Here is a 22,090-nt window from a genome sequence, read left to right on the forward strand (position 1 = left end):
TCATATATATAAGATAAGGTAAAATATGGTTTTTGGATATAAGTGTGTCCATTGTTAATTCCATACCTCACATATTTATTGGCTTCAATAGTTTCTAATGTTGGGTATTTTCTTACTTAATTCAAAATGTATTTTTCTGTCTTACTGCTATTATTGTTTTATTAGACTTTCATGTGCAGCAATTTCCTTTTAAGTTCAAACTTTTTTTGTTTGACTGCTGTTGTTATAAGTATTTCTGATTTATAGAATTTGTTCTCTGTGTAAAAGAGCATTAGCCAGCCAACCGCCTCTCAGGGCTCTCCATCTGTTGCAGGTTGTGAAAGAATCTCGATTTGCCCGCCTGAGATGATTCCATTTGCTGATTTACTTTCGTTGTGATTCGCCGTTAGACTCGCTTTGCATCGCGGAAGTTTGAGTAAAAGGAGGAGTCTTAGGAGCCACATACTACGATCATATATAGTAGTAGAGTAACCCCTTACCTTTTGGCCAAGGTCAACGGCACCTAACTGTCGAGCGTGGGTCTGCAGGTTGGTCTCTAGGCTCGTTTAATTGCCACCGTTTGCCAAGCGTGTCTGCGTTAAAATACTAATCACTAATTAGTTACTTGGCACTTTAAGCGTTGTGAAAGGCTCATCCGCCTCCCGACCGTTTGACCCTGGGATAACTGCGTCTCTATGGACAATGTCTTAAAATCCATATCCAAGCAAGGGCTGCCCTTGTCCATCAAGCGCGACAGCACCACAATTGACCTACATTACAAGAGATTTTTATTCGCTAACTATTACAACTTAAACTTTTAGGCAGCTAACTACTTTAAGTAATCCACTTTGCTTATTCAAAATCCATTTATTAAAAAAAAACTTTCAATTAACTGTATCATTCCCTGAAATGTTGTTTCCTGTTATGATTCTTTTTTAACAATTTTGTGATACAAATATTCCAATCTTTCGCGACTAGCACATTAAATACTAAGCTATACAAGTAGTGCTAGGATGTCAAATAAATAAATAATAGTTAATCAGAATTAATCAATATAAAATTTAAGTCAAACATTTTTTGATCCCTTTCTAATAGAGAAAAATATAAAAATGTTATAATGGTGGATGATCAATCGCCTTCTTTAAAACTTTTGCAACATTGCAATACTGTGAAATCTAGATAAATCTTTAATTTGCAAAAACAATTAGGTGAATTATTTATTTATATTTTAAATAAATTATTTTTGAGAATCCTCAGCAGTTTGTGTACGAAATTTAATTTTGCTTAAACCATTCTAAGACTTTTATTATAACTCAACATCAAATACCAATGAGAAATCCAATGTTCCCATAAAAATCAAATCAATATATAAGTTTTAGCATAATCATTTTTTATTGTGATTTTTTCCTTCTGGTATATATGTTTTTATCTTTTTCTACCCCGTTTTTCACACATTTTTGTTTCACACATACGCACGCGCATTTCCAACATAATCAGGCATACAATAGAACATTTTATCTGGTGCCAGGGGTTTAATACAATACATCCTATATGTCAATAAGCATACACTTTACACACAAAAATTCATACAAACTCAAACAAATCGATTTCGAGAAATTGCTCACTCAAACAAACATAAGCTTTATGCAAAACATACCATAAATTAATTGTGTGTGTGTTTTTGATTGTTAAATAAATAAAATAGTTTTCTTAGCTACATTAACAAAATCGTTTGTGTTGCTTATTTTATACATTTTTTTTGTTGTCATTTTTCATGTGTGTTTTTTTTCTTATGGGTTTTTTTGCATATTCATTTTGAAAATTTTATTGCATTTTTTTGGTATTTTTCATATAAGTTGTGAAATTGAAACGGCAAACATTAAAACCTACGCATTTACACAGATAGTTAAATTTTTTTGTGGCTTTTGTTTTTCGTTTTTACACAATTAATTGCTAAGTTTAATTAATTAAACATATGTGTTTTTTGTAGCTGCTAGATTTTGATATTTTTGTGGCGTTTTTGTTGCGGTTTTTTTATCGTTTCATTGGGGGGTTAAGTTAAAATACTAATTAAAATCGCGTCGCCTGCCATGATTGTAATGCTCCTCCAGCTTGTGGGCGTGGGAGGCGTGTGGGTGTTGGTGGTGGTGGGTGGTGCAGCGATTGCAGTGGGTGTTGCGTGCTTAGTAGCAGCACTTGCTGCGGTTGTTGTTGGCGCCGCTGACCAGCTTGCAGTGCTGCATCTCCGAGCGGCGCGGGCGGTTGGCCTTGGCCTGGAAAGTCGCGCACCTTGTTGGCCCGCTTGATGGCACTGCGGCAGAGCTGCTGGTGCTGCTTCTTATTGTTGCTCTGTGGATGGGATTAAGTGGATTCATTGATTAGGGATAGGTCCATTTAACAAAGCTAAGAATGGTTTTTAAAATAAAATTCATATATTTCTCTTATCCTATTCTATCTTTTTCAATAAGCAATAGCCCAGCTCTGACATCCATATATATTTATGGAGAATATGAACAAATAAATATTAAATAATGAATAGGATTTGTATTGAATAACAATTAGGAATTTAATTTAATTTTTTAGAAATTCGGAGAGTTTTTCTGCACTCACAAAACTAAAGTAAAGCCAAATATTATGTAATTTTTTGATAAACACATGGGGTAGATTCCTGTTTTGGGGTATGTTGATATACATATATTTAAATAAATAAATTAAATTTAAATAAATAAAAAAACATATTCAAAATGTATCCCTATAAAGATATAGCCCCTCGATGCTTACCTTCTGGCTCTGACGAGCCAGCGTCTGCTGCTTCAGCTGGGCAGCCGCATGGCGATCGTAGCGAGCGTTGGGCGAACGCTGCTCCTGGAGGACCTGGTGCTGGTCCTGCGGCTCGGCCTCCGGCTCCGGATCCTCCAACTGCTGCTGCTGCGGCACCTCCGACGACACCCCGAGATCAAGATTAACAAAACTTTCGGTGCCCTCCTGGGTGGACCTAATACTACGATAAACGGACATGCTGCAAGTGAAAAAGAAACCACAAATTAGAATGAAAATCATACAGTTTAAAAGGGAAAACTATTATTTTGCGTGCGTTTTTGGCTGTAAATTGTGGTTGCTGGATGGGGGAGGGGGCATGGGGCATGGGGGCATGGGGGCATGGGGACTCGTATTGTGTACTATAAAGATCACCAACCTTGGATGCTCAATCAATAGATTCTCAAATGGTGATGTTTCCATATTGATTGGCCCAATCGAGGTGAAGCATGGTGGCGGTGTTACGTACCAGGACTCCTCCATCAGCACATTAGTACCCTGGCCGAAACCGAGGCCCGCGTTTGAACTTTGACCTTGGCCCTGGTCGCTGCCGCTGGGCGAGGCCACGTACAGCGACTGGCTGAGGTTGTCAGAGTCCGCCACTCCCTGGGCGGGCACACTTCTGGGCGGGCTGTGGGTACTGATGCTCAGCGGCCGAACGACGCGCGAGCGTTGCAGATAGTTGCGCTGCTGCTGCGGCCGCGGCCCACTGTACAGGGAATGCGAATGCGAGTGCGAGTTGAGGTGCTGCCGGCGGCGCTGGGAGGCGGCCGCTGGGCCATGGCCGCCGGCCGAGGAGCCCGCTGAGGAGGCGGTGGCGCCGGCCCGCGACTGCGACACCTCCACCACGGAGAGCTCCTCCTCGGAGTCGCTGCGCGGCAGGGAGTCGTCCTCCTCGTCTGCAAAGTAAACAGGGGCGAGGTTAGTAATATTTAAAAATATATCTATCTTAAAATTTAATTTTCTTTTATAATTCTTTATATTTTCTGTATTTTTAAAAAGAGTTTTAAGTAATAACCCAATTCAATTATTTAATATACTTTTAATAGCCTACTTTATTTTCAAAGAGTACTATTACTTTTAATTGCCATTAATTGTTTTTAAATGAATAGATAATTCAGACTTATTCCAATCAAATTTTTGTCTTAATGTATTGAAATGTTTAGTCTTTATTGAAAAGAGTTAAATTTATACTCATGTTTCTTTATTTCTGGACAACTTAATTGAATTTAAGAATTTATATTTTAATTTTAAAGGAAATATTTTCTATCTTAATCTGCTAATATATAAACTCCTATATTATTGTAAATATTTTCAAGCAGTTTCTCCCAACTCACCTTCCTTCTCCACAATGTACCATTCGTCCTCGTCGAAGTCCTCGTCGATGGAGTCGCCCGAGGGCGTCAGTAGCTTGGTGATGGCCGGCTGCTTCCGCTGCTGCTGCTGCTGCTGCTGCTGAATGGTCCGCTGCTGCTTGCCACGCCTGTTCTTGCCGCGCTTGCCGTTGGAGGCGCGTACCGCCCCCCGATTGTTGCCCGCTACCGAGGGCGTCGAGGAGGTGACCTCAATTACATCGCCCGCCGACGGATCGCTCGAGGGGTCGGGATTGGAGTTGTGGTTGTTGGGCGTTGGGGTTGTCTGGGCGGGACTGGCGTCTTGGCTAATGGATTCGGATGTTGCTGGCGATCCAAAGAGATACGAGGCGAGGCTGCTTAACATTATACGGGGTTAATGCGGCTGATCCGGCGGTAGAAGGCGCTGGCTTTTCTGTTATTGCTTCGCGTTGCGGGTGCTGAGATCAAAGTTGCGCTATTTTCCACTCGGATTTTTCGTTCCTAGTTTCACAGTTATAGAGAGACAAATAGTGTGGGAGATTGCTTATGTTGCTGTTGGTTTTGTTCCTTGGATTTGCTTGAACGTTGCTCAGTCTTTTATTTATTTTTTGTATTTGTTTCTTGTTTGTACGCTTTTTCCTTGTCTTGTTCTATAGTTCTTCGTAGCGTAGAAGCTGCAAGCGGAAAAAAGAAAGAAAGAGTGGGGCAAAATGTGAGAGATTAGCTTAGCAAATTGTGTGCACATTGCGTAATCAGCAACCCCCTTCGAAACTTCCCCGCATTTCAGTAAGCTGCTTGTTTGCGTGGGCGCACGCGGTTCAATGGGGCGGCTACTTAATTTCATTTAATTGCACTTCGCATACTCTGCTAAGTGGTGAGCAGGAGGCTTTTTACACTGATTATTTATAAAATTCCAAGTCACTAATGGTGGGAAAAAAATTAGATATTTAACTTTGTTAAGCGGATTTTAAGGGTCTTGTTAAAACTTATTCATTTAATGCTTAAACTTATATTTGTGCCAATAACAAATGAAGCTGTAATTTGATAAACTATTGTTAAAAAATAATGAACATTCAAAAGAGTATCAAATAAGCGCCATTAAACCTATCCTTGTTTTGGCTGGCAATTATTTAATTACTTTTGGTTGAATTGCACTTATTTTACTTAATTTAAATGGATGTGCGAATCCGCATGTGAACTCGAAAACACAAAAGATAAGTTTCCTACTCAATTATTTTTTATTGCCTAACTTCGATGATATTTATTTGAGATTTATGCTATATGCTCAAGCGAAATCAACGCAAATAGGCTTTCTGAATTCGATTGGAAAAGTGAAATTTTCTCAACGCAAATTAACCAAAGGCGCCAATAACGTTTGATTACATTAATCAGATCTTTCTTTCTATAGCACTGTGCTGACAACTGTATAATAGACGGCCACTGCCATAAAATATCGCTGCACTGGCCATTAAGTTCCCCAGTTGATAGCCCCCAGTCCCCACAATCCCATCCCAAGCGATTTCAACTCGAGCGGTGTGCATGCGCCGAGCTTATGATCGAGGCAATTATATATGGCACACACAATCGTTGAGCGGTTTGCCTGAACACTCTGTGTGTGTGTGTGTACTGCATATATGCAATTTGAATCGGGCTCACGTCATGACAATAGGAAAATTTGTACTCAAACTATACCCGTAGATATCTCTCAAAATGATGAACCAAATCGGTGGTGCACTCGGAAAAATATATCTCTTTGGATGTCAAATTAAAATGATTTGACGAACATTGAGAAAATAAACACAACTATGATTGCAATGACTCTTCAAAAAAACATGCTCATATTTGCTTTAGATCTAAAAAAAAGTCATAAAAAACTGTTTTAATTTAATTTCAAATAAACTTTTACTTTAAACTTTAGTTTTCTCTTTTCTTTAATAAATATTGTATAATTAACAACTAAAAATGATTTATTGGAAAACTTGGGATGTGAAAAGCTTAAAATAACAGATAAGTAACCATTAATTGTGGTTTTCTTTATTGCTTAATTAAGATTATATATTAAAATCTAATAATTCTATTTTCAAAAATATGCTTTTCCTTGTGCATTTTCCAAGTTTTTCCCTGATTATCGCATCGTCATAAAGATGCCAGCAGCTCGACTGGCATATTTTTGTCGATCAAACAGCGCACGGAAAACGAAAAACGAAAAACGGAAAAATGGAAATGGAGCTTTAGCTTGAGCTGGACTTACAGAGACAATTGCCGGGCAATTTGCAATTTGACCGCAAAACAAAAACGTGAAAAGCCACGAACTAACAAAGTGAAATCTCCTGCAGCAGAGACACAAAAAGCGTACGAAATTTGGGTTTGATGAGGCAGTCCGCGTCGAAATGTCAGCGAAAGTTTGACAATCAAATTTGATGGTGGGGCCATTGACTTGGGCATCTGAAATAAATTCTGATAATTGCCTGGAGATGGTAATGAACAGTAAACAGAGATGCAGGAAAGGACTGCCATTGCAATTGGCATAGGAATAAAATGGGCATTTTCTAAGAGACAGCTTGATGGTTGACCTCAAAATGCCTTGCCATATTTTTGCACATTGAAGAGTGTGCATATATCTAACCGAAAATAGAGGCAAAATATTTTGCAGTCAAAATGAATTTGCATTGCACAACAGCGATTGCCGAGTTTACGGGTCCCGTGCAGGCATTTTATAAATAAACACGTATGGGGGACCGATCGAGGGCTCTTACTCTTATGGCCGACTGCTTACAGCACCCTAGATAACCCGCCCGAATGGTTGGTCATGGACCCCGAGATATAAAGTCTATTTTGTTTGAGCTGCAGTCAATTCGTTTTCACTTTTGTCACATCTGCAGCCAAATAATTGTGACCTTGGAATGTGTGCATATATAGAACATTATATATTCTATTCTTCATTGTATATTCTAGACAGGCTGCATTGGTAGATACCATATCATAGCGTTTATTTTAGCTCACAATTTTGTTTGTTTTCCTTTGGCACTGACCTTGATCGCTAATTGATTATATAAGTCTAGACTAGATATTGAGGAAATCGTTGGCAACACAATGTTTTGGCATTGTTTGCTATCGAAGTCAACAAACTTCTCCACCGATGATAGAATAAGTTTGGCTGTTTATCAGCATAGCAATGTAGAATTCGCCAACTCACTTGAGGAGCGATAAGCCGCACCCCAGACGATTTCGCTAGACAGCGTAAACTATGCTAATAATTTCTATTTGTATACTATTGTTTACTATATAGTCTAGCTTTGACTGGCGTGTGCAGCAAACGAGCAAACGAGCCGAAAGTCGAAAGTTCAAGCTTTGTTCAATTGATTGTTCCTTATAGTTTACCAGATAGTGGGGATAATATAGTGAACGAGGGGGGGAGGCTTTGAAATGGGGCTGGGCTAATGAACTTGAACTAATTTAGTCGAGCTGACAGCTGCAGTGATCAGAGAATTGAAAAAGTACAAAAGCAAAGATTTATGGGGCAGAAGAGGGCTCTTACTGAACTGGAATATCTGGACTATAAAGTCTAAAAATCTCTCACCGATTTATTTATACGTCCACAAGTATTTCAGACAAAGAACCATATCCAAAGCTTTCTGTTTAAGTGCAAACCAATAGCCAATCTATATAAAAAACACATACAGACTGGTATCTTCTATATATGTGGGCATATATTCATATCAGTCAAATTGTATCTGATTAGCTTTAAGCTTTGGGCCTGTCAAAGTGCAAAATGTTCCTTTGTTTTGAAGGAATTTCGTGTTTTTGTGTTTTGTTTTTTTTTTGCTTGTTACTTTTGTTTGGGAAAACAAAAAAACAAGAATGCGAAGTGGGGCTATAGAATTTTCTCTTTATGGCATAATGCGGAATTATGCAAGCTAGAGCCAAATGACGTCAGTGGCGACCTTGGCAGTGCCTGAATTCTGCCAATTATGGGCTAATTGGCAGCACAATTGGAAATATATACCCGTGTATCGATGGCCTGATGCTCACCTTATGGATGTGGAAAACTGCACCGAGAAGACACACGTATACGGTTCACTAAAATCACGTCAATTCAGCAGATACACAGGGTAAATGTAAATGTAAATGGATTTGGATGCCACTGCAGCAGACGGTACAGCCTAGTCGACACTCGATTGCCAACTGAAGCGACGGAAGCGCATTTGAATTTCAAAAGCGGACGCAAGAACAAAAGCTACACTGCGATACTTTGGCTGTAGCTGTAGCTGTATCTGTATCTGTATCTGCGAGTACCTGTATTTGAGAATCTCGTTGTGTGCGTACCTGTTGTATTTCTGTGTGTTCTGTTTTTGCTGCAGTTTTTACTCTATTATTATTTTTTTTGGGCTGCTATATATCTCACTTTTCACACTTCTCTTGTTCATTTACCTAATTCTCTTCGAGGGTAATTTTCACTTTTCTTCTGCTGCACTCGAGTTGCGGTGCTGCTGCTGTTGTGTCTGCTTTAAACTATTAAAGTCGAATGCCAACAGCGATCGCTGTTTGGTCTGAAAAAGTATCTCAGTTTTTGATTTCTTCCAAGAGAGAGAGAGAGAGAAAGAGCGGAAAATGACGCTCACGAGCGTATCTAAGCCCATAATTATGTATTTTTTTAAAACGCAAAAAGCCACGATCGCAGCCGTCAACAAAAGCCAGCGCCAAAATTATGCTCCAACCAGCTGGGCAGCGTTCAACAAAAAGAGAGCCCAATCATACGTGTTGTTCGTGATTTTTGTTTACCAACAAAACGATCGCCAGTCTCTCGCGCGCTCTCTCTTTCAATAGTATTACTAATGTTTTCGCTCTCCGATCAGCTGCTCTGACGTTCGCGCATTGACACACTTTCCCGCCCCCGCCCCCGTCCCCGTCCCGCCGCCGACCGCCAAACTGTATCTGTTAGATACTTTTCTATAGCCGCCAGACCAAGTGGCTCTTCGCTGCCAACTGGTCACGGGCCGCCCGAGTGACTAAGCTGCGCGGATAGTGTGTACACTTTAAGAAAATATGCCATTTTTTATAAGCTTCCTTGCAAAATATAATAAATATCAAAAAGTAGTTAAATAGCCATAATCAGAGGAGGAGAATAAAAAGAGACTGCTACCCAAGCTATAATCAAAGGATTTTGCATTAGTTTCTAATTTAGTTATAGAAAATACTTAAAACTTGTTCGCTTGAATTATGATATTATCAAAAGATTGATATTCATATATATATTCATATTTTATTAGATAATAAAAATAATAAATATCAAAAAGCAATCAAAAGATGTTACATTTACTTTTATAAGTACTTAAATTACTTGAATTATAATAATCAAAAGATTTAAAATTTAAAACCATCTCATCCACTCATTAGCGTTAACTTATACTGAATAGCTATTTTAATTTGAGCGAAAGAAAATATTTTATATTAATATTACATAATAATAATAATTGTTTATATAAATATGACCTTAAAATATGTCTAATAAATACCCAATCTGAAAATTTACTTCGCTTAAAACGAAATAAGAAACGATTCAAAAACATTTCAGGGCCATTGTAAAATAACAAATAGTTTATTACTATTTTTGTTGTGACATTCTTAAATACATACTATAACTGTAACGTAATCTTTGATTTCTTTAATCTTTACCACCTTTTCAAGGCTAAGTAACTGACTAAAAATCAATGAATAATATGATAAGCTGTGAGCATTTGTAGTTGAAGTTTGAGTGTTTGAGTGATTGAATTAGTCAAATAAAAAAATGAAAATCCATTTGTTTAAGTGCATGGGTGTGGGATTCTCGCACGGGTGAAGTAGTTGGCAGCTGGCAGCTCCAAAGTTCACGCTGAAATACAGTTTCTCTGCTTAATAATTTCAAATGTTTAATGCCGAGTCACGGCTGAGGCAAAGGCAGCCAAGCAATAAGTTGTCGGACATTCGGAACGCATAAAAATGCTAATGAAATGCTGAGAACTATTTGCAAACTGTCATTCCCAGCCAAACGAAGAATACTCGGGCACTTCAAATAATTTCTGACTTAGTTTCGTTGCCAGTTTGGCATTATGCAACTCGAAATCAATTCAAATAATAATCTTCAAGTGTCGGCTACTGTTTGTTCGGATATAAGATAAAAACGAATGAGCTCATTTATATTAATCTTTATTGTGTCTTTTGGATTCAATTTTGAAGTACTAAAATTATTATAATTATTATTTAGATTTTGTTCACTTAAAGTAAATACAAAAAGCAAAATATATATTTTTTTCTGAATTTTAAAAAGGTAAAATTTTGACTTATCATCGTTATGTAGATATTTTTACATTTTATTATTAAATTGAAACAGTGAATATAGTTTTCGATTAATATTTCAATAAGTTTTTTTATCATAATTATACTTTGCTTCCGATAGTTGAAAAACAATATTTTTTTATATATTATTTTATTTTTTTATTTGTTTAGCAACGCAATGTATCTAATTTATATATATACCATTAAAATATAAATTGTTTATTACTTTGACTTATTGATTTGCACCAAATGAATTTATTTGTTTTTTTGTTTAAGACTTAAGAATATTTTTTTGGAATAATTTAATTGAGCTTTTTTTAATTATCTCAGACCGCTACTTATGCACACCCAAAATTGAATCTCGTTCGCCACGCCACCCATTAAATAATTTCATTTCGTTTTAGATAATGGGCAACAACACACAAGTGCATGTTTGATACATATTCCTGGCAAAAGCACAACCTCTCGGCCAGGTTCAAGGTTGTTTAGCCATTAGCACAGCGTTCTGTTGTGGTTCTCTATATATATTTTTAGATATTCTATCATGCAACAGCTGACAGCGACAAGTTGTAGCTTTTGCAGAGAGGAAAGTGGCTCACGGTGGCGACAACTACAAAGCCACCAACTACAGGTGCCAAAAGCAGCAAAAAGATCGCCGGATACAGCCAGGTATATATTTCCAAATATATAGGAAAATTTATGTGTGTTTATGTCCACTATACCCACACAAAATCTTGTGATTTTTCCCCTCACACCATTGGCCAACCCAAAGTTTTTTTATAATTAATCTCAGTCTGCACGCGTTTTGTTTATGTTAACAAAAAACAAGAAAGGAAGCAAACTTCGGCAAGCCGAAGTTCATATACCCTTGCAGCTATTTCAAAAACTAAATACTCTTGAAAACGTTAAAATTTTGCGTGTATGTTTAAAAACATTGAAGCTATTATGATTTGCAGCTTAATTTTGATAGTTTCTATGGCAGCTATACGATTGTTCCTATGGGAGCTATATGATATAGTCGTCCGATTTTGATGAAATTTAAACCGATATTCTGAAATATTAAACCATTACTAAATGCCGAAGAACTAAACAAAAAATTAAAAAACAGCAAAGTTATAATTTTTTTTTTTCATTTATTTTTCCGATTGTTCCTATGGGAGCTATATACTATAGTCGTCCGATTTTGATAAAATTTAAACCATAATTCTGAAATATTAAACCATTACTAAATGTCGAAGAACTAAAAAAAAAATTAAAAAACAGCAAAGTTATAATTTTTTTTCATTTATTTTTCCGATTGTTCCTATGGGAGCTATATGCTATAGTCGTCCGATCCGGCTCGTTCCGACTTATATACTACCTGCAATAGAAAGACAACTTTTGGGAAAGTTTCATGCAGATAGCTTTAAAACTGAGAGACTAGTTTGCATATAAACGGACGGACAGACGGACAGACGGACAGACGGACATGGCTAGATCAACTCGCCTAGTGATGCTGATCAAGAATATATATACTTTATAGGGTCGGAGATGTCTCCTTCACTGCGTTGCAAACTTCTGACTGAAATTATAATACCCTCTGCAAGGGTATAAAAAGTGTAGAAAAAACATGATAAAGAAAACAAAATTCCCCTACTTTTGCGTAGAGGTAAACAAAATTGGCGTCATCGGGAAGACGCCAACGAAATAGAAAACAAAATAGAAAACTATTTGCGCGCGGCAGCACTTTAAACTCAAATAAACAAGCCCCAGCAAAAGAGAAATGCTTTATCTAATCGGTTGATGTTTATGTTTATGCTAGCTGCCACATCTTCTGTCTCAAAATGATTACAACAAATGTTGGCGTTTTACATCCAAACAAACGAGCAAAGCGGCCAGCATCAAAGGCAGTGTGGAGTGTGGAGTGAACCATGGCCAAACCTAAGTGAACTCAACTGTTCCGAGCATTTCTTTCTGGGTTATTGCGCACAAACTCCGCCAGCTCGGACTCACTTTTCCCCCCCATATAGTATACAACCCACTCTGTATAACCCCCTCTATAAGCATAGCTTGGAGATATTGCGCAGTTCGGGACTTCGAATCGCTATGACATAAAGGCAAATGACAAACGCCAACGCATCGACAGAAGCTAAATGCGACATCAAGTGAAGCAACTTTTTATTCGCTTTATGTTTTCATTTGGATGGCCAAACATTTGTGGAAAACGCGTATGCATATGAATGCTTTTTAGAAGCAGTAAGTGGAATTTAAGCTGCATTGTAATGGATACCATGTGCGGTAGAACAATATGATCATGGGGTACTTGGGAAATACATAATTATTAGTTTGTACTCGTTTTGCAGTTCTAAAGTGCTTTGAATACTTTATGAGCCATATAAATCCTAAATTTAGTGCTTATATTGCCTTACATTTATTGCAGTTTTTTTTTGTAACTAAAAAAGCTCCTCGAAAAATGACGCAAACGATTCTTTGATGTCACAGCGACCTGCACACACACCCTTACACACATCCCACATCCCACTCAAACAAAGAGACACTTGTGGGGTTCCACTGTACCAATACCTCTGCGAATCGAGGTTTATTGTGTGTAGTGGCTGCTTATCAAACGATCGATGATAAATGTGGGACTGCAGGTTTCTCTGTCAGCACATATATAATTTCAAGTTCGCGTACCTTGCTGCACTTTGGCTGTACATATTAATGGCATTTAGATGAGCTTTTTATTATATTTGTATATATATAATGGGATGTTTTATAACGCGTAATTTCAATTAGTACGTGAGACGCAGTTGTTCGCATTCCATTTGTCTCTTCTTAGGCAAATCCGCTGGGCACGACGCATATTTTTTATCACTTTGTTTATCATTATCAGTACTAGGTCCAGCTGCCGCATATAGAATATTGGGTCAGCGCCGCCTGTGGCCCCAATCTCTAGTAAACAATCAATCAATCTATTATTCGATTTACGCGCCCTTCTGGCGGATTACATCAGGCGCTCAACTGGCGACTCGGAAGTGACTAGACTCAACGCCATCATTATGACTTAAAATATAGCTAAAGTCGCAATGAAATAATCTAGCCCTTAGCAGGTTTGCAATTTTATAAATAAAATGATGCACCGGGAAAAAGGGATACTTAAATTTAAACCAATATAGACAGTTTAAATTTATTTGTTTTAAATTATGTTAAGTAAAATAAATCGATATGGCAAGTACCTTTTAAGAACAATATTAAAAATGCTTTGGATATATATATATATATATAGCTTATAAATTTAATATACTTTTGTCTGATTAGTTCTGCATATAAAAACCTAATGCAGATTTATAATGTTCTTTTTATTCTCACTACCCTCATGTATCCTTATTTAGCCAATCCCGCCGTTCTTCATAATCTAAGTTATTTTTAACACCATTGTGGAAGACAGTTTCCTAGCCACCCTGCATAAATATAGAGCTCAAAGTGCCTCTATTAAAGCGCCGCAATGGTGTTTGAACGTCGCCAATTAAAAGGAAGATTTATGGGCAAATATAAATCGACCGCCCCCCACCCCTTGCAGAAACCTCCTCTTTTTTTGCCCCCGCTGGGCTTAAAATAGTTCTGACCGCAGTTGGTTACTGTTACTGTTTCTGTTACTGACTTTCCCCTACTTTCAGTGCAGGAAAAAAAGGAGAAGACTCTCTCTCTCTACGCTCATTCAGATTTTGTTTACAAACAAATTTGTTTGACCTGCGCAGTCGAGGGCATTTTCCATTTTCCCCGATGATTACCTAGCAACCTTCACAGGCCCTATCGAATGTTTTGGTTGTTGCTCTCCCGCTGCAATTATGTGTGTATATATATTACGTGGTATATATATATATATATATATAGAAAGTAACGACTTCCGCATTTAGGGAAATGTAGGCCCAGCGAAACTTTTTCGCAGCCTCTCGTTCCGCAGAAATTTTTGGGGGTCACCTTAGCTATTTTTAGGGGTTTGAGAGGGTGCCCCGTGCCTAGTTTAGAGAGCTTTAGCCCCCACAAAACATACATGGGTACACGGGTTAAGCTGCAAATCGATGAAAATGGCCCATAGCTGCAAATCAACGCCAGTGGAAAACGAACACGTCAGCTACCCCAAAAAGCAGGGGTACGGGATTTGGGAGGAACTGCGCAGTGTGCAGTTACTGGTAGGCCCAGTACTACGTACTACCACCTGGAAGCACCACCCCGTAGTCCCCACCCTTCCGAAAATTCCTCCCCTATATATGCCTCGCTGCAGCTGCGTTTATTTCAGAATTATGACATAATTTTTGACATTTTGATGCGCAGTCAAGAACCTCAGAAGGCAAAAAAAACTTACATAACTCGTCATTACACTATACAACTTGAACTTGACTCTGGTCTTTGTCTTTGCCTTTGTTGTTGTTGTTGTTGTTGTCGTTGTCGTTGGCTTTGTTTTTTTTTCCTGTCTTGGCTTAACTGCAAACAGGTTTTTCCCACACCGAATTTCACTTTCTTCGCTGCCATAAATCAGGACCTGCCAGGAGCCCAATACAGTAACCCAAAACCGAGACAAGAGAGTATCAAGTGTTCTCGGTTTTTGTGTTTTTGTTTGGATATCTTTCGGATAGACACATGCGTAATTACAGTTACGGCAAGTCGGGTGACTAACTTTCTAATTATAGACGGTTATAATCGGTCCCGGAGAGAGGGTCCGTCCGCAATGCGTGCCATTTAGGGATTAGCCATTAGCCATCTGCCTTCTTGGCTACCTGGTAGCTGGGTTTTCTGTATCTGGGTTTTGCTTTCCGTACCCAGACAAAATGCAGCGTCAGTTGGCAGCGGCGACAAATACTACTCCGTTCTAATTAAACCCGCTAATGCCGTCTAACGATGACTTAATTGCCTTCATTCCCTACTCAGATCGGCTTGGTCGAGTGAAAAAGCGTCTAAAAGGTGGTCAGCGCCTTAAAAGGCCAAGACTAGTTCAAAAATAGCTTACAAAGGAATTGACACTGATACAGGGAGAAAAAAATCATTAAAATGGGTCGATGATATCTTGTTCTCATATAAAACCAAAGCACACAAAGAAAAAATAGAGGAAAACATGGGTCTACAAATTATTCCATACAAGTTTAAAGTTATTTTCATAAATTTATAATTTTGTTATTATTAACATGAAGCATTCCTCGTCTTTCTGTTCAGACTATTATTTAAAATATATACAAGCTTATTAAGTTTTTCTGCGTAAGCAAAGTAATTTAACAATTAATAATATATTAATTTTTTGTATTTATTTTATTTTGTTGATATTTTGCGTATTGTATTTTTTTAATACTTTTATTTCCTATACATTTTTAACCTTTAGATATTTTTTCCCCTATTTAATTTCTTTTAAAATTATTTGAACATTCAAAGAAACACCCTACATTTGTGCTGTGTGCAAAAGTTGGACTTTCTGTGACTACGGTTACCCTTTTGGCCAATTAAGGCGGCCAGATTCGTTGGCCGCGATCGGGCCAGCCAACTGACTATATCTGGCAGATACACACTCGTATTTGGAGGAGCTGCAGCATCATCAGCTGTTCGCTGTTTATGTTGTTGTCTGTGGCTGTTGTTTTTCAATTTTTCTTTCGTTACCACAGCCAGACACACAGACAAACAACTGGCCAGACTTGATTTATCATCCGGGACCGTTCTGCCCCTCCGTTTTTCGACCTGGACCCTCCGTTTCGATCCAGCACCTTCGGTTCCCCGGTGCCTCGGTTCCTCAGCTCGAATAATGGACAATGGACAATGGCAAACTGCAAGACCTGTTCTGCACATTTGCCGCATGATTCACTTTGGGTTTTCGGGCCTGCATTTGTGGCTGTTGAAGTTGCCTAGCCAAAGGTTTCTCTCCCAAAATGCTCCCTATTTTCGTTTGTCTTTGGATGAGTCTTAAACACATCAGCGCAAATGCATTATTTTTCATTTTGTTGGCAGGCAGCCAGCTATATTTTTTTGGCCATTGAAGTGCTCAGCTGTAGTTGAGGAAATAATAGCAAGGCTAATTAAGATGTTAATCAGCGAAACATTCATTGCACTTGCCATCGCCAGATGACACTCCATGAACACATAGTCATAAAGTTTGCACAAAATAAAACTCGATCGTGGGGCAGAGTGCAGCAGCTAAATGAGCCTAAACACGCAGAGAAAGTTCGCTAAACTGTGATAAAATATTGACTTTTATCAAAATCTTAATTGTAGCAAAGGGTAAAATAAATGAATCTATTAAAACTTTTGGTGAGAATAAGTAAATATGTTTTCTGTGTTATTAAAGAATTTAAATGAATATATTTTGTAAAAATGAAGACTAATGTGTTTTTAAGTTTTGTAACTCAATTAAATTTAAAATATTTTAAAACCCTTAAGACTATGTCATCTTGTATAATACAGTTCTATTCCTTTTTAAATCTTTAATAGATATTTTAAAAACCTAAGCTCTTAAGATTTCCTAATAGTGTTTACCTAATAGTGTTTATCAAGAAAATGCATTGCAAATGCATTCTGCCTATTCGATTCTGTCCATTAAAAAGATAAATATTATATTATATTTTATTATAAATATTATTTTTTCGCAGTGCCCTCAGCTGGCAAATGCCAGAGATCTGAGATGTGGCACGGCTGTGATAACGATCGCTACAAATGCTGAAAACGTGATGCAAGTCAAATTTATGGCTATTAGATGCCCAGAATGGAAATCCCCTAACAAGAAACTCGGCCGATTTGCAGCCCGAATACAAAAACGAATACGATACATTGGTGGGGGAAAAACTGTGGGGAGCAGGAAAACTCGGCCTGGCCGAAACCGAGGAAAACTCACACAGTCGCAAAAGTGTGAACTCTTTGGATGCGAAGGTGCAATCAGAACGTTTTTGTTCCTGCCTTTTTGTTGTGTGCATTTTTTTTTGTGTATGTATCGCTTGGCTGCACTTGAGATGTGTGTACATGTAAATCGACTTGCAGCTAAACTTTGAGAAACATATCCGAGAATGTGTACACATTGTGAGTGAGGGTCCTTTCCTTAAAGGACTTCCGCCTAAGTTTTTTTTTTGGGGGTTAAAACTGCACTTACTTGCTGCCCGGAGTTTATTGATCGATCGATGGTGGATTCGGAATCGCCTCTCCTCTGATTTCTATTCTCTGCAAGGCTTTTCACACAATTTTCGAAATGTTTTTAATTGTGATTATTGTTTTTATTTTTTGTGCTGATTACTTCCGTTTTTTTTTTTTGAGAACTGAGAGGGGGTGAGAAGTGCGGAAAGCAGCGCTACAGGAACTCCGTGACGTATGCTAGCAACGACAACGACTGACGAGCGAATGATGGCAGAAGGTTTACAAACTGGCCAACAAAGCTGGTTGTCAGTGTCCGTGTCTCTGTTTTCGAGGTGGTATTGGTTGCGGCACTGCTGTATTGGTGGCTCTACAGCTGAGCCCGACACACTTACCCTGTTTCTGCTTCTCTGTTGAGGTTTCCGCTGCTGCGCATGTGCAAGAGAGGTTTTTCTAGATACCCTATCCAAAGTACCCTACCGATGACCACGCCATGGATAGTGCTGCAAACAAAAAAAAATAAATACCAATTAACATTTAGCCGTGCTTATAAAATCTATGGAGTTTTAAATGGCAAATATATACCTTCTACATCATGTAACTTTAGCCAATTTTATTGGCTCGAATTGGCACAGTCGAATTTTCGACTGACAACGTAGCGTAACATTTAATAATGCTGTAGATAAAATAAATAAATAATAATTTACATTTAAAACGTCATCAGATCATAATTGTTACTCGAATTTCTGACTAACAATGTATTGTAGATTTATTTTAGACCTTTTGTAAGTGATTTAAAATCTTTAATATGTACTTTTACTTTATTTTCATATATTTGATCAGGTTTCCACAGCTAACAATTTTATTGCATACTTCTAGGAACGCTTATTATTATGAACGATATGCGATTTATTTAAGTCAAATGAATACGTACTTTTACAAGTGAATTAAAAATACAAAAATTGCATTTCAAATTAAACTATGAATCAGAAATATATTGACATCAGAAATTAAGTTTTATACTTTAAGTACTAAACAAATTTAAAAAAAAAATGTTGCATTTACAAAAAGTAAGCAAAGGGTATTCCATGTTCCTATTGAAGAAACCACCACTTAATTTTATATTTTTTCGTAATTTGCAAGCCTCTCATTTCCTCTCTTTAGCAGCTGATTTTGTTTGTATACAAAAATCATATTGCATTCTGAGAGATGGGAAGAGAGTAACTGGGTAAATAAATAAAGAGAGGGATAAATAAAAATGGGTAGAGGGGGGAAACATAAAGAAAACCACAAAAGCTTTGTTTATATTCTTAAAAGAATACATTTTAAAGATACAAAACTCATAAAAGCAACAATTTAGATTGTTTTTAAAAACTACTTTTTTTAAAGAGATCGTAAACGTTAAGATAACAATTAATTAACAATTCGATAATTTTATGAAAAGGCAAAGCATTGAAACACTATTGCAATCAAAAATATTAATATAAAAATCAAGTAAATATTGGTAAAAAAATAGCTGACTAGCTAAACTAAACCTTATAATTTTATGAACAAGGCTAGCCAAAAAAATAAAATTTCCTCTATTTAACTTAAAAATAGTTTAAAATTAAATTTAAATATTTAAATTTAAATATTTAAAAAAAAACGTTATTTTGAGCAGTGATTTTAAAACTAAATACTAGAACAGTATTAAAGAGTCAAAAATGTTCGAGGTACAAAATACTAAAAAGAAATTCCAAATCCTGGTATTATTTAGACGTACGGGCACTCTCAATCAACCGCCTCTAGAACGCACGTGTTTACGTTTTTGGCAAATTAAACGCAATTTCTTGACATTTTCGTACTTTTTGTGCATATATAAACAAAATGGGACGAAATAATCGTTCTCGAAAGCGCCGCGATGAAATGAATAAAATAAAGAAGGCGCGCTATGAAGCTAAGGAGTTAATTCGCCTGAAGAAAACTCTGGGACTCCTGGATGCCGATGGAAATGAGATCATGAAGGATATCAGCGATGTGGTCGAAGTTAAGACCTCCAAGGAGCTCAAGAGGGTGAGTTCTGTGAAGTTTTTGATGGTATCAGGGTACCTGTATATATTTATTTTCTCTTATTTTCTGTATATACTTATTTTCTCCCTACCTGTGTATATATGTATAACTTACCTTACCCATAAATAACTTTATAGTAAATTCCCCCTTAGTGTTTATTACTAAACCTTACTAAAACCCCTTCTTATATCCTTTTCCAGGAGGCCAAATCCAAGGAGGAGCAGGAACTGATCTACGAGCACCAGGAGAGTCTGGAGAAGGGTGAAAAGGTCAAGGTGACCAATGAAAATACAGGCGTGGAACACGTTTTCAACAGCAAGACTCTCAAGGATCAGTACGGCAATTATCCTGCGTGGTTCAAGAAGAAGAAGACCGCCAAGCGCCTTAGGAAGAAGCAACACTCCCAGAAGAAGAACTTCAAACAGGCCTGGACCACAGTTAATGTACCTCTTTAAAACCGGGTGACAGGATTACCCAACTGGTATCTTAACATAGCTTTTAAGTCCTCGCTTAGTTTAGGTGATTTTGTAGGCCTTTTCTACAAATATGTTATAGCTAAGAGTTTATATATTCAAATTAAAGCCTTCACAAGTTTTAACTAACCAAAACACTTTCCATTTCAAAGCAAAGCAAACAACCAACCATATAGTTGTTAAAGCTACGAGTTATTATTGCATATTAAAGCCTTAAAATCTACACACAGTTGCGGAGTCATGTGAATATCAAAATATCCAACGCTTAAACTAGAAACATAATGGAGTTGTTGCCTTTGCACATGGAAAATCACAAAATGGGGGATATTGAACTAAAATCGGTGTAAAATCTCTACTGAACGGAACAATAGCTGCGCACACTGCTTATCACACCGCTGGTGGCTGCCTCCAAACGTCGCGTATTCGCCGACCAGATGTGCGTAGTGGCCAGTGCCGTGGATGCGGATCGAGGGCCGCCTTCTCCGGCAGGTCATTCCGGCTTCTCTTTGAGCTCCAGTCGTTCGGTCGACTCGCTATCTGGCTCCGCCTGCTCCTCCTCGATATTGCCGTGCATTACATTGGGATTGGCCTTGAGCACAGAGCCACCGGTGAAGCCCAGGATGCCACAGCCCACGGCAGCCAATCCTCCAGCTTTCATGCCCGCTACCAGGCCAATGGGTCCACCCACACAGGTTCCGAGAAGAGCTCCCATAACGGGGTACATGGCCTTCTTGTAGGTGAGCGCTCGGCGCAGATTCAATTCGCCTTGTTGAACATTTTCCAGAGCTTCCTCGGCATTGTCTGCGATCTTCTCCACCGCCACCGATTGCTCGGCAGTCAGTTGCCGCATTCCATGGAACATGCCGTGCAGATCGTAGATCTCCCTTTGCAGGTTTTCCATCTGATCCAGACAGGCCTGTCGCTGGGCCAACTGGTGCTCCTCGGGCTGGAAATTGAGCTGCAGCTGCGGTATGTGTCGGTGGGCAGGTAAACTGCTCATCTCCACCTCCTGCGCTGTCACATCCTGGTCCTCGTCGTACTGGGAACTTAAGGTGGAGGTAGGTGACTTCAGTTGGAGTTCTGCAAAAGCGACCATTTTGTGAAACACCTGTGTATTTTGAGGGGGACACCCTAACTAACCTGCGAATTCCTTCATGCCAGCAAAGGCTTCGTCTTTGCCAGGACGCATGAGGTCATCAAAGCGTTCCAGATCCTCCTCCCGCACTTTTTCGCGCAGTGCATCCATTTCCAGGAGCAGATTCTTGATCTGTTTGATAACCCGCATGGCATTGAGTTCCTCTTTCTTGATTTTTTGCCAGTCGCCAAGGGCCAGACTCTTTTCTATATTGCTGCGATGGTTTTTCAAAAGGCTCAGATGGTGAGGTATCTAAAGGGGGGTTAAATAGTTAAATTCTATAACTTTATAGGAGTATAGAGTACACGACTTACCGCCGTATCCAGAAACCTTTGTATGGAGATCTCCGCCTGTTTGAGAGGCAGTTTCTCATCGCCGCGTGTCATCGTGAACTGAATACGTTGAACTCGCTGCACTTCGATTTGTAATCAGTTTATAATTGTGGTAAAAGTGAAATCTGGGGGATCAGTTTCTTTAAAATCCCCGCCCCTTTTTCCATCGACCTTGCCTAAACGGATTTCCCTTGTTTATTTTCTGCGCAGTTTTCTTTTTGTTTTGCCAGTGACGTCACTGCATGCTTCTGGGATTTTCCAGAAGATTCGTAATGTTCAATTGTTATTGGTGTCGCAGAGTTGACACGGTTTAAATTATGCTGGTGGTGTTCCCTTTAATTAATACTGATAATAATTCTATTGTGCTGCAATATTTTTGTTTGTTTGTGGGTTGCTGTTTAGGAGTGTGACCAGAGTTGATAATGGTATTAATTCTTAATATTCCGCTGTAGTATGTATGCCACATGGTGGGAAACTTCGCTAAATCAGTTCCGTTAATGTAAAGTTACAGTCATGGTCGAAATATTAGTAATGGAATAAGAATTATTGATATATGTTACATATTTTTTAAAACCG

At 38.3% G+C, this 22,090-nt stretch overlaps 3 protein-coding genes across 3 annotated transcripts; 1 reads left to right on the top strand and 2 right to left on the bottom strand.

The window, feature by feature from the left end:
- Positions 1–2,029: 2,029 nt before the first annotated feature.
- LOC128259335 (uncharacterized) lies at positions 2,030–8,420 on the bottom strand. The gene is given in 6 exon segments (XM_052991649.1): positions 2,030–2,258; positions 2,260–2,328; positions 2,761–2,998; positions 3,176–3,695; positions 4,134–4,804; positions 8,163–8,420. Coding segments are annotated over 5 exon segments (1,305 nt in total). The 5' UTR covers positions 4,516–4,804; positions 8,163–8,420; the 3' UTR covers positions 2,030–2,162.
- Positions 8,421–19,277: 10,857 nt separating this feature from the next.
- Positions 19,278–20,182, top strand: LOC128259287 (protein LLP homolog). The gene is made up of 2 exons (XM_052991589.1): positions 19,278–19,577; positions 19,775–20,182. The coding sequence occupies exons 1-2, from the start codon at positions 19,392–19,394 to the stop codon at positions 20,027–20,029; spliced, it is 441 nt and encodes a 146-aa protein (XP_052847549.1). The 5' UTR covers positions 19,278–19,391; the 3' UTR covers positions 20,030–20,182.
- A 38-nt stretch (positions 20,183–20,220) lies between these two features.
- LOC128259286 (syntaxin-17) lies at positions 20,221–21,930 on the bottom strand. Its single transcript, XM_052991588.1, has 3 exons — positions 21,497–21,930; positions 21,188–21,434; positions 20,221–21,127 (listed from the first exon to the last, which is right to left on the bottom strand). The coding sequence occupies exons 1-3, from the start codon at positions 21,566–21,568 to the stop codon at positions 20,538–20,540; spliced, it is 909 nt and encodes a 302-aa protein (XP_052847548.1). The 5' UTR covers positions 21,569–21,930; the 3' UTR covers positions 20,221–20,537.
- Between the last annotated feature and the right edge of the window lie 160 nt (positions 21,931–22,090).

The sequence above is a fragment of the Drosophila gunungcola genome (assembly GCF_025200985.1).
Source record: "Drosophila gunungcola strain Sukarami chromosome 3L unlocalized genomic scaffold, Dgunungcola_SK_2 000005F, whole genome shotgun sequence".
NCBI lineage: Eukaryota > Metazoa > Arthropoda > Insecta > Diptera > Drosophilidae > Drosophila > Drosophila gunungcola.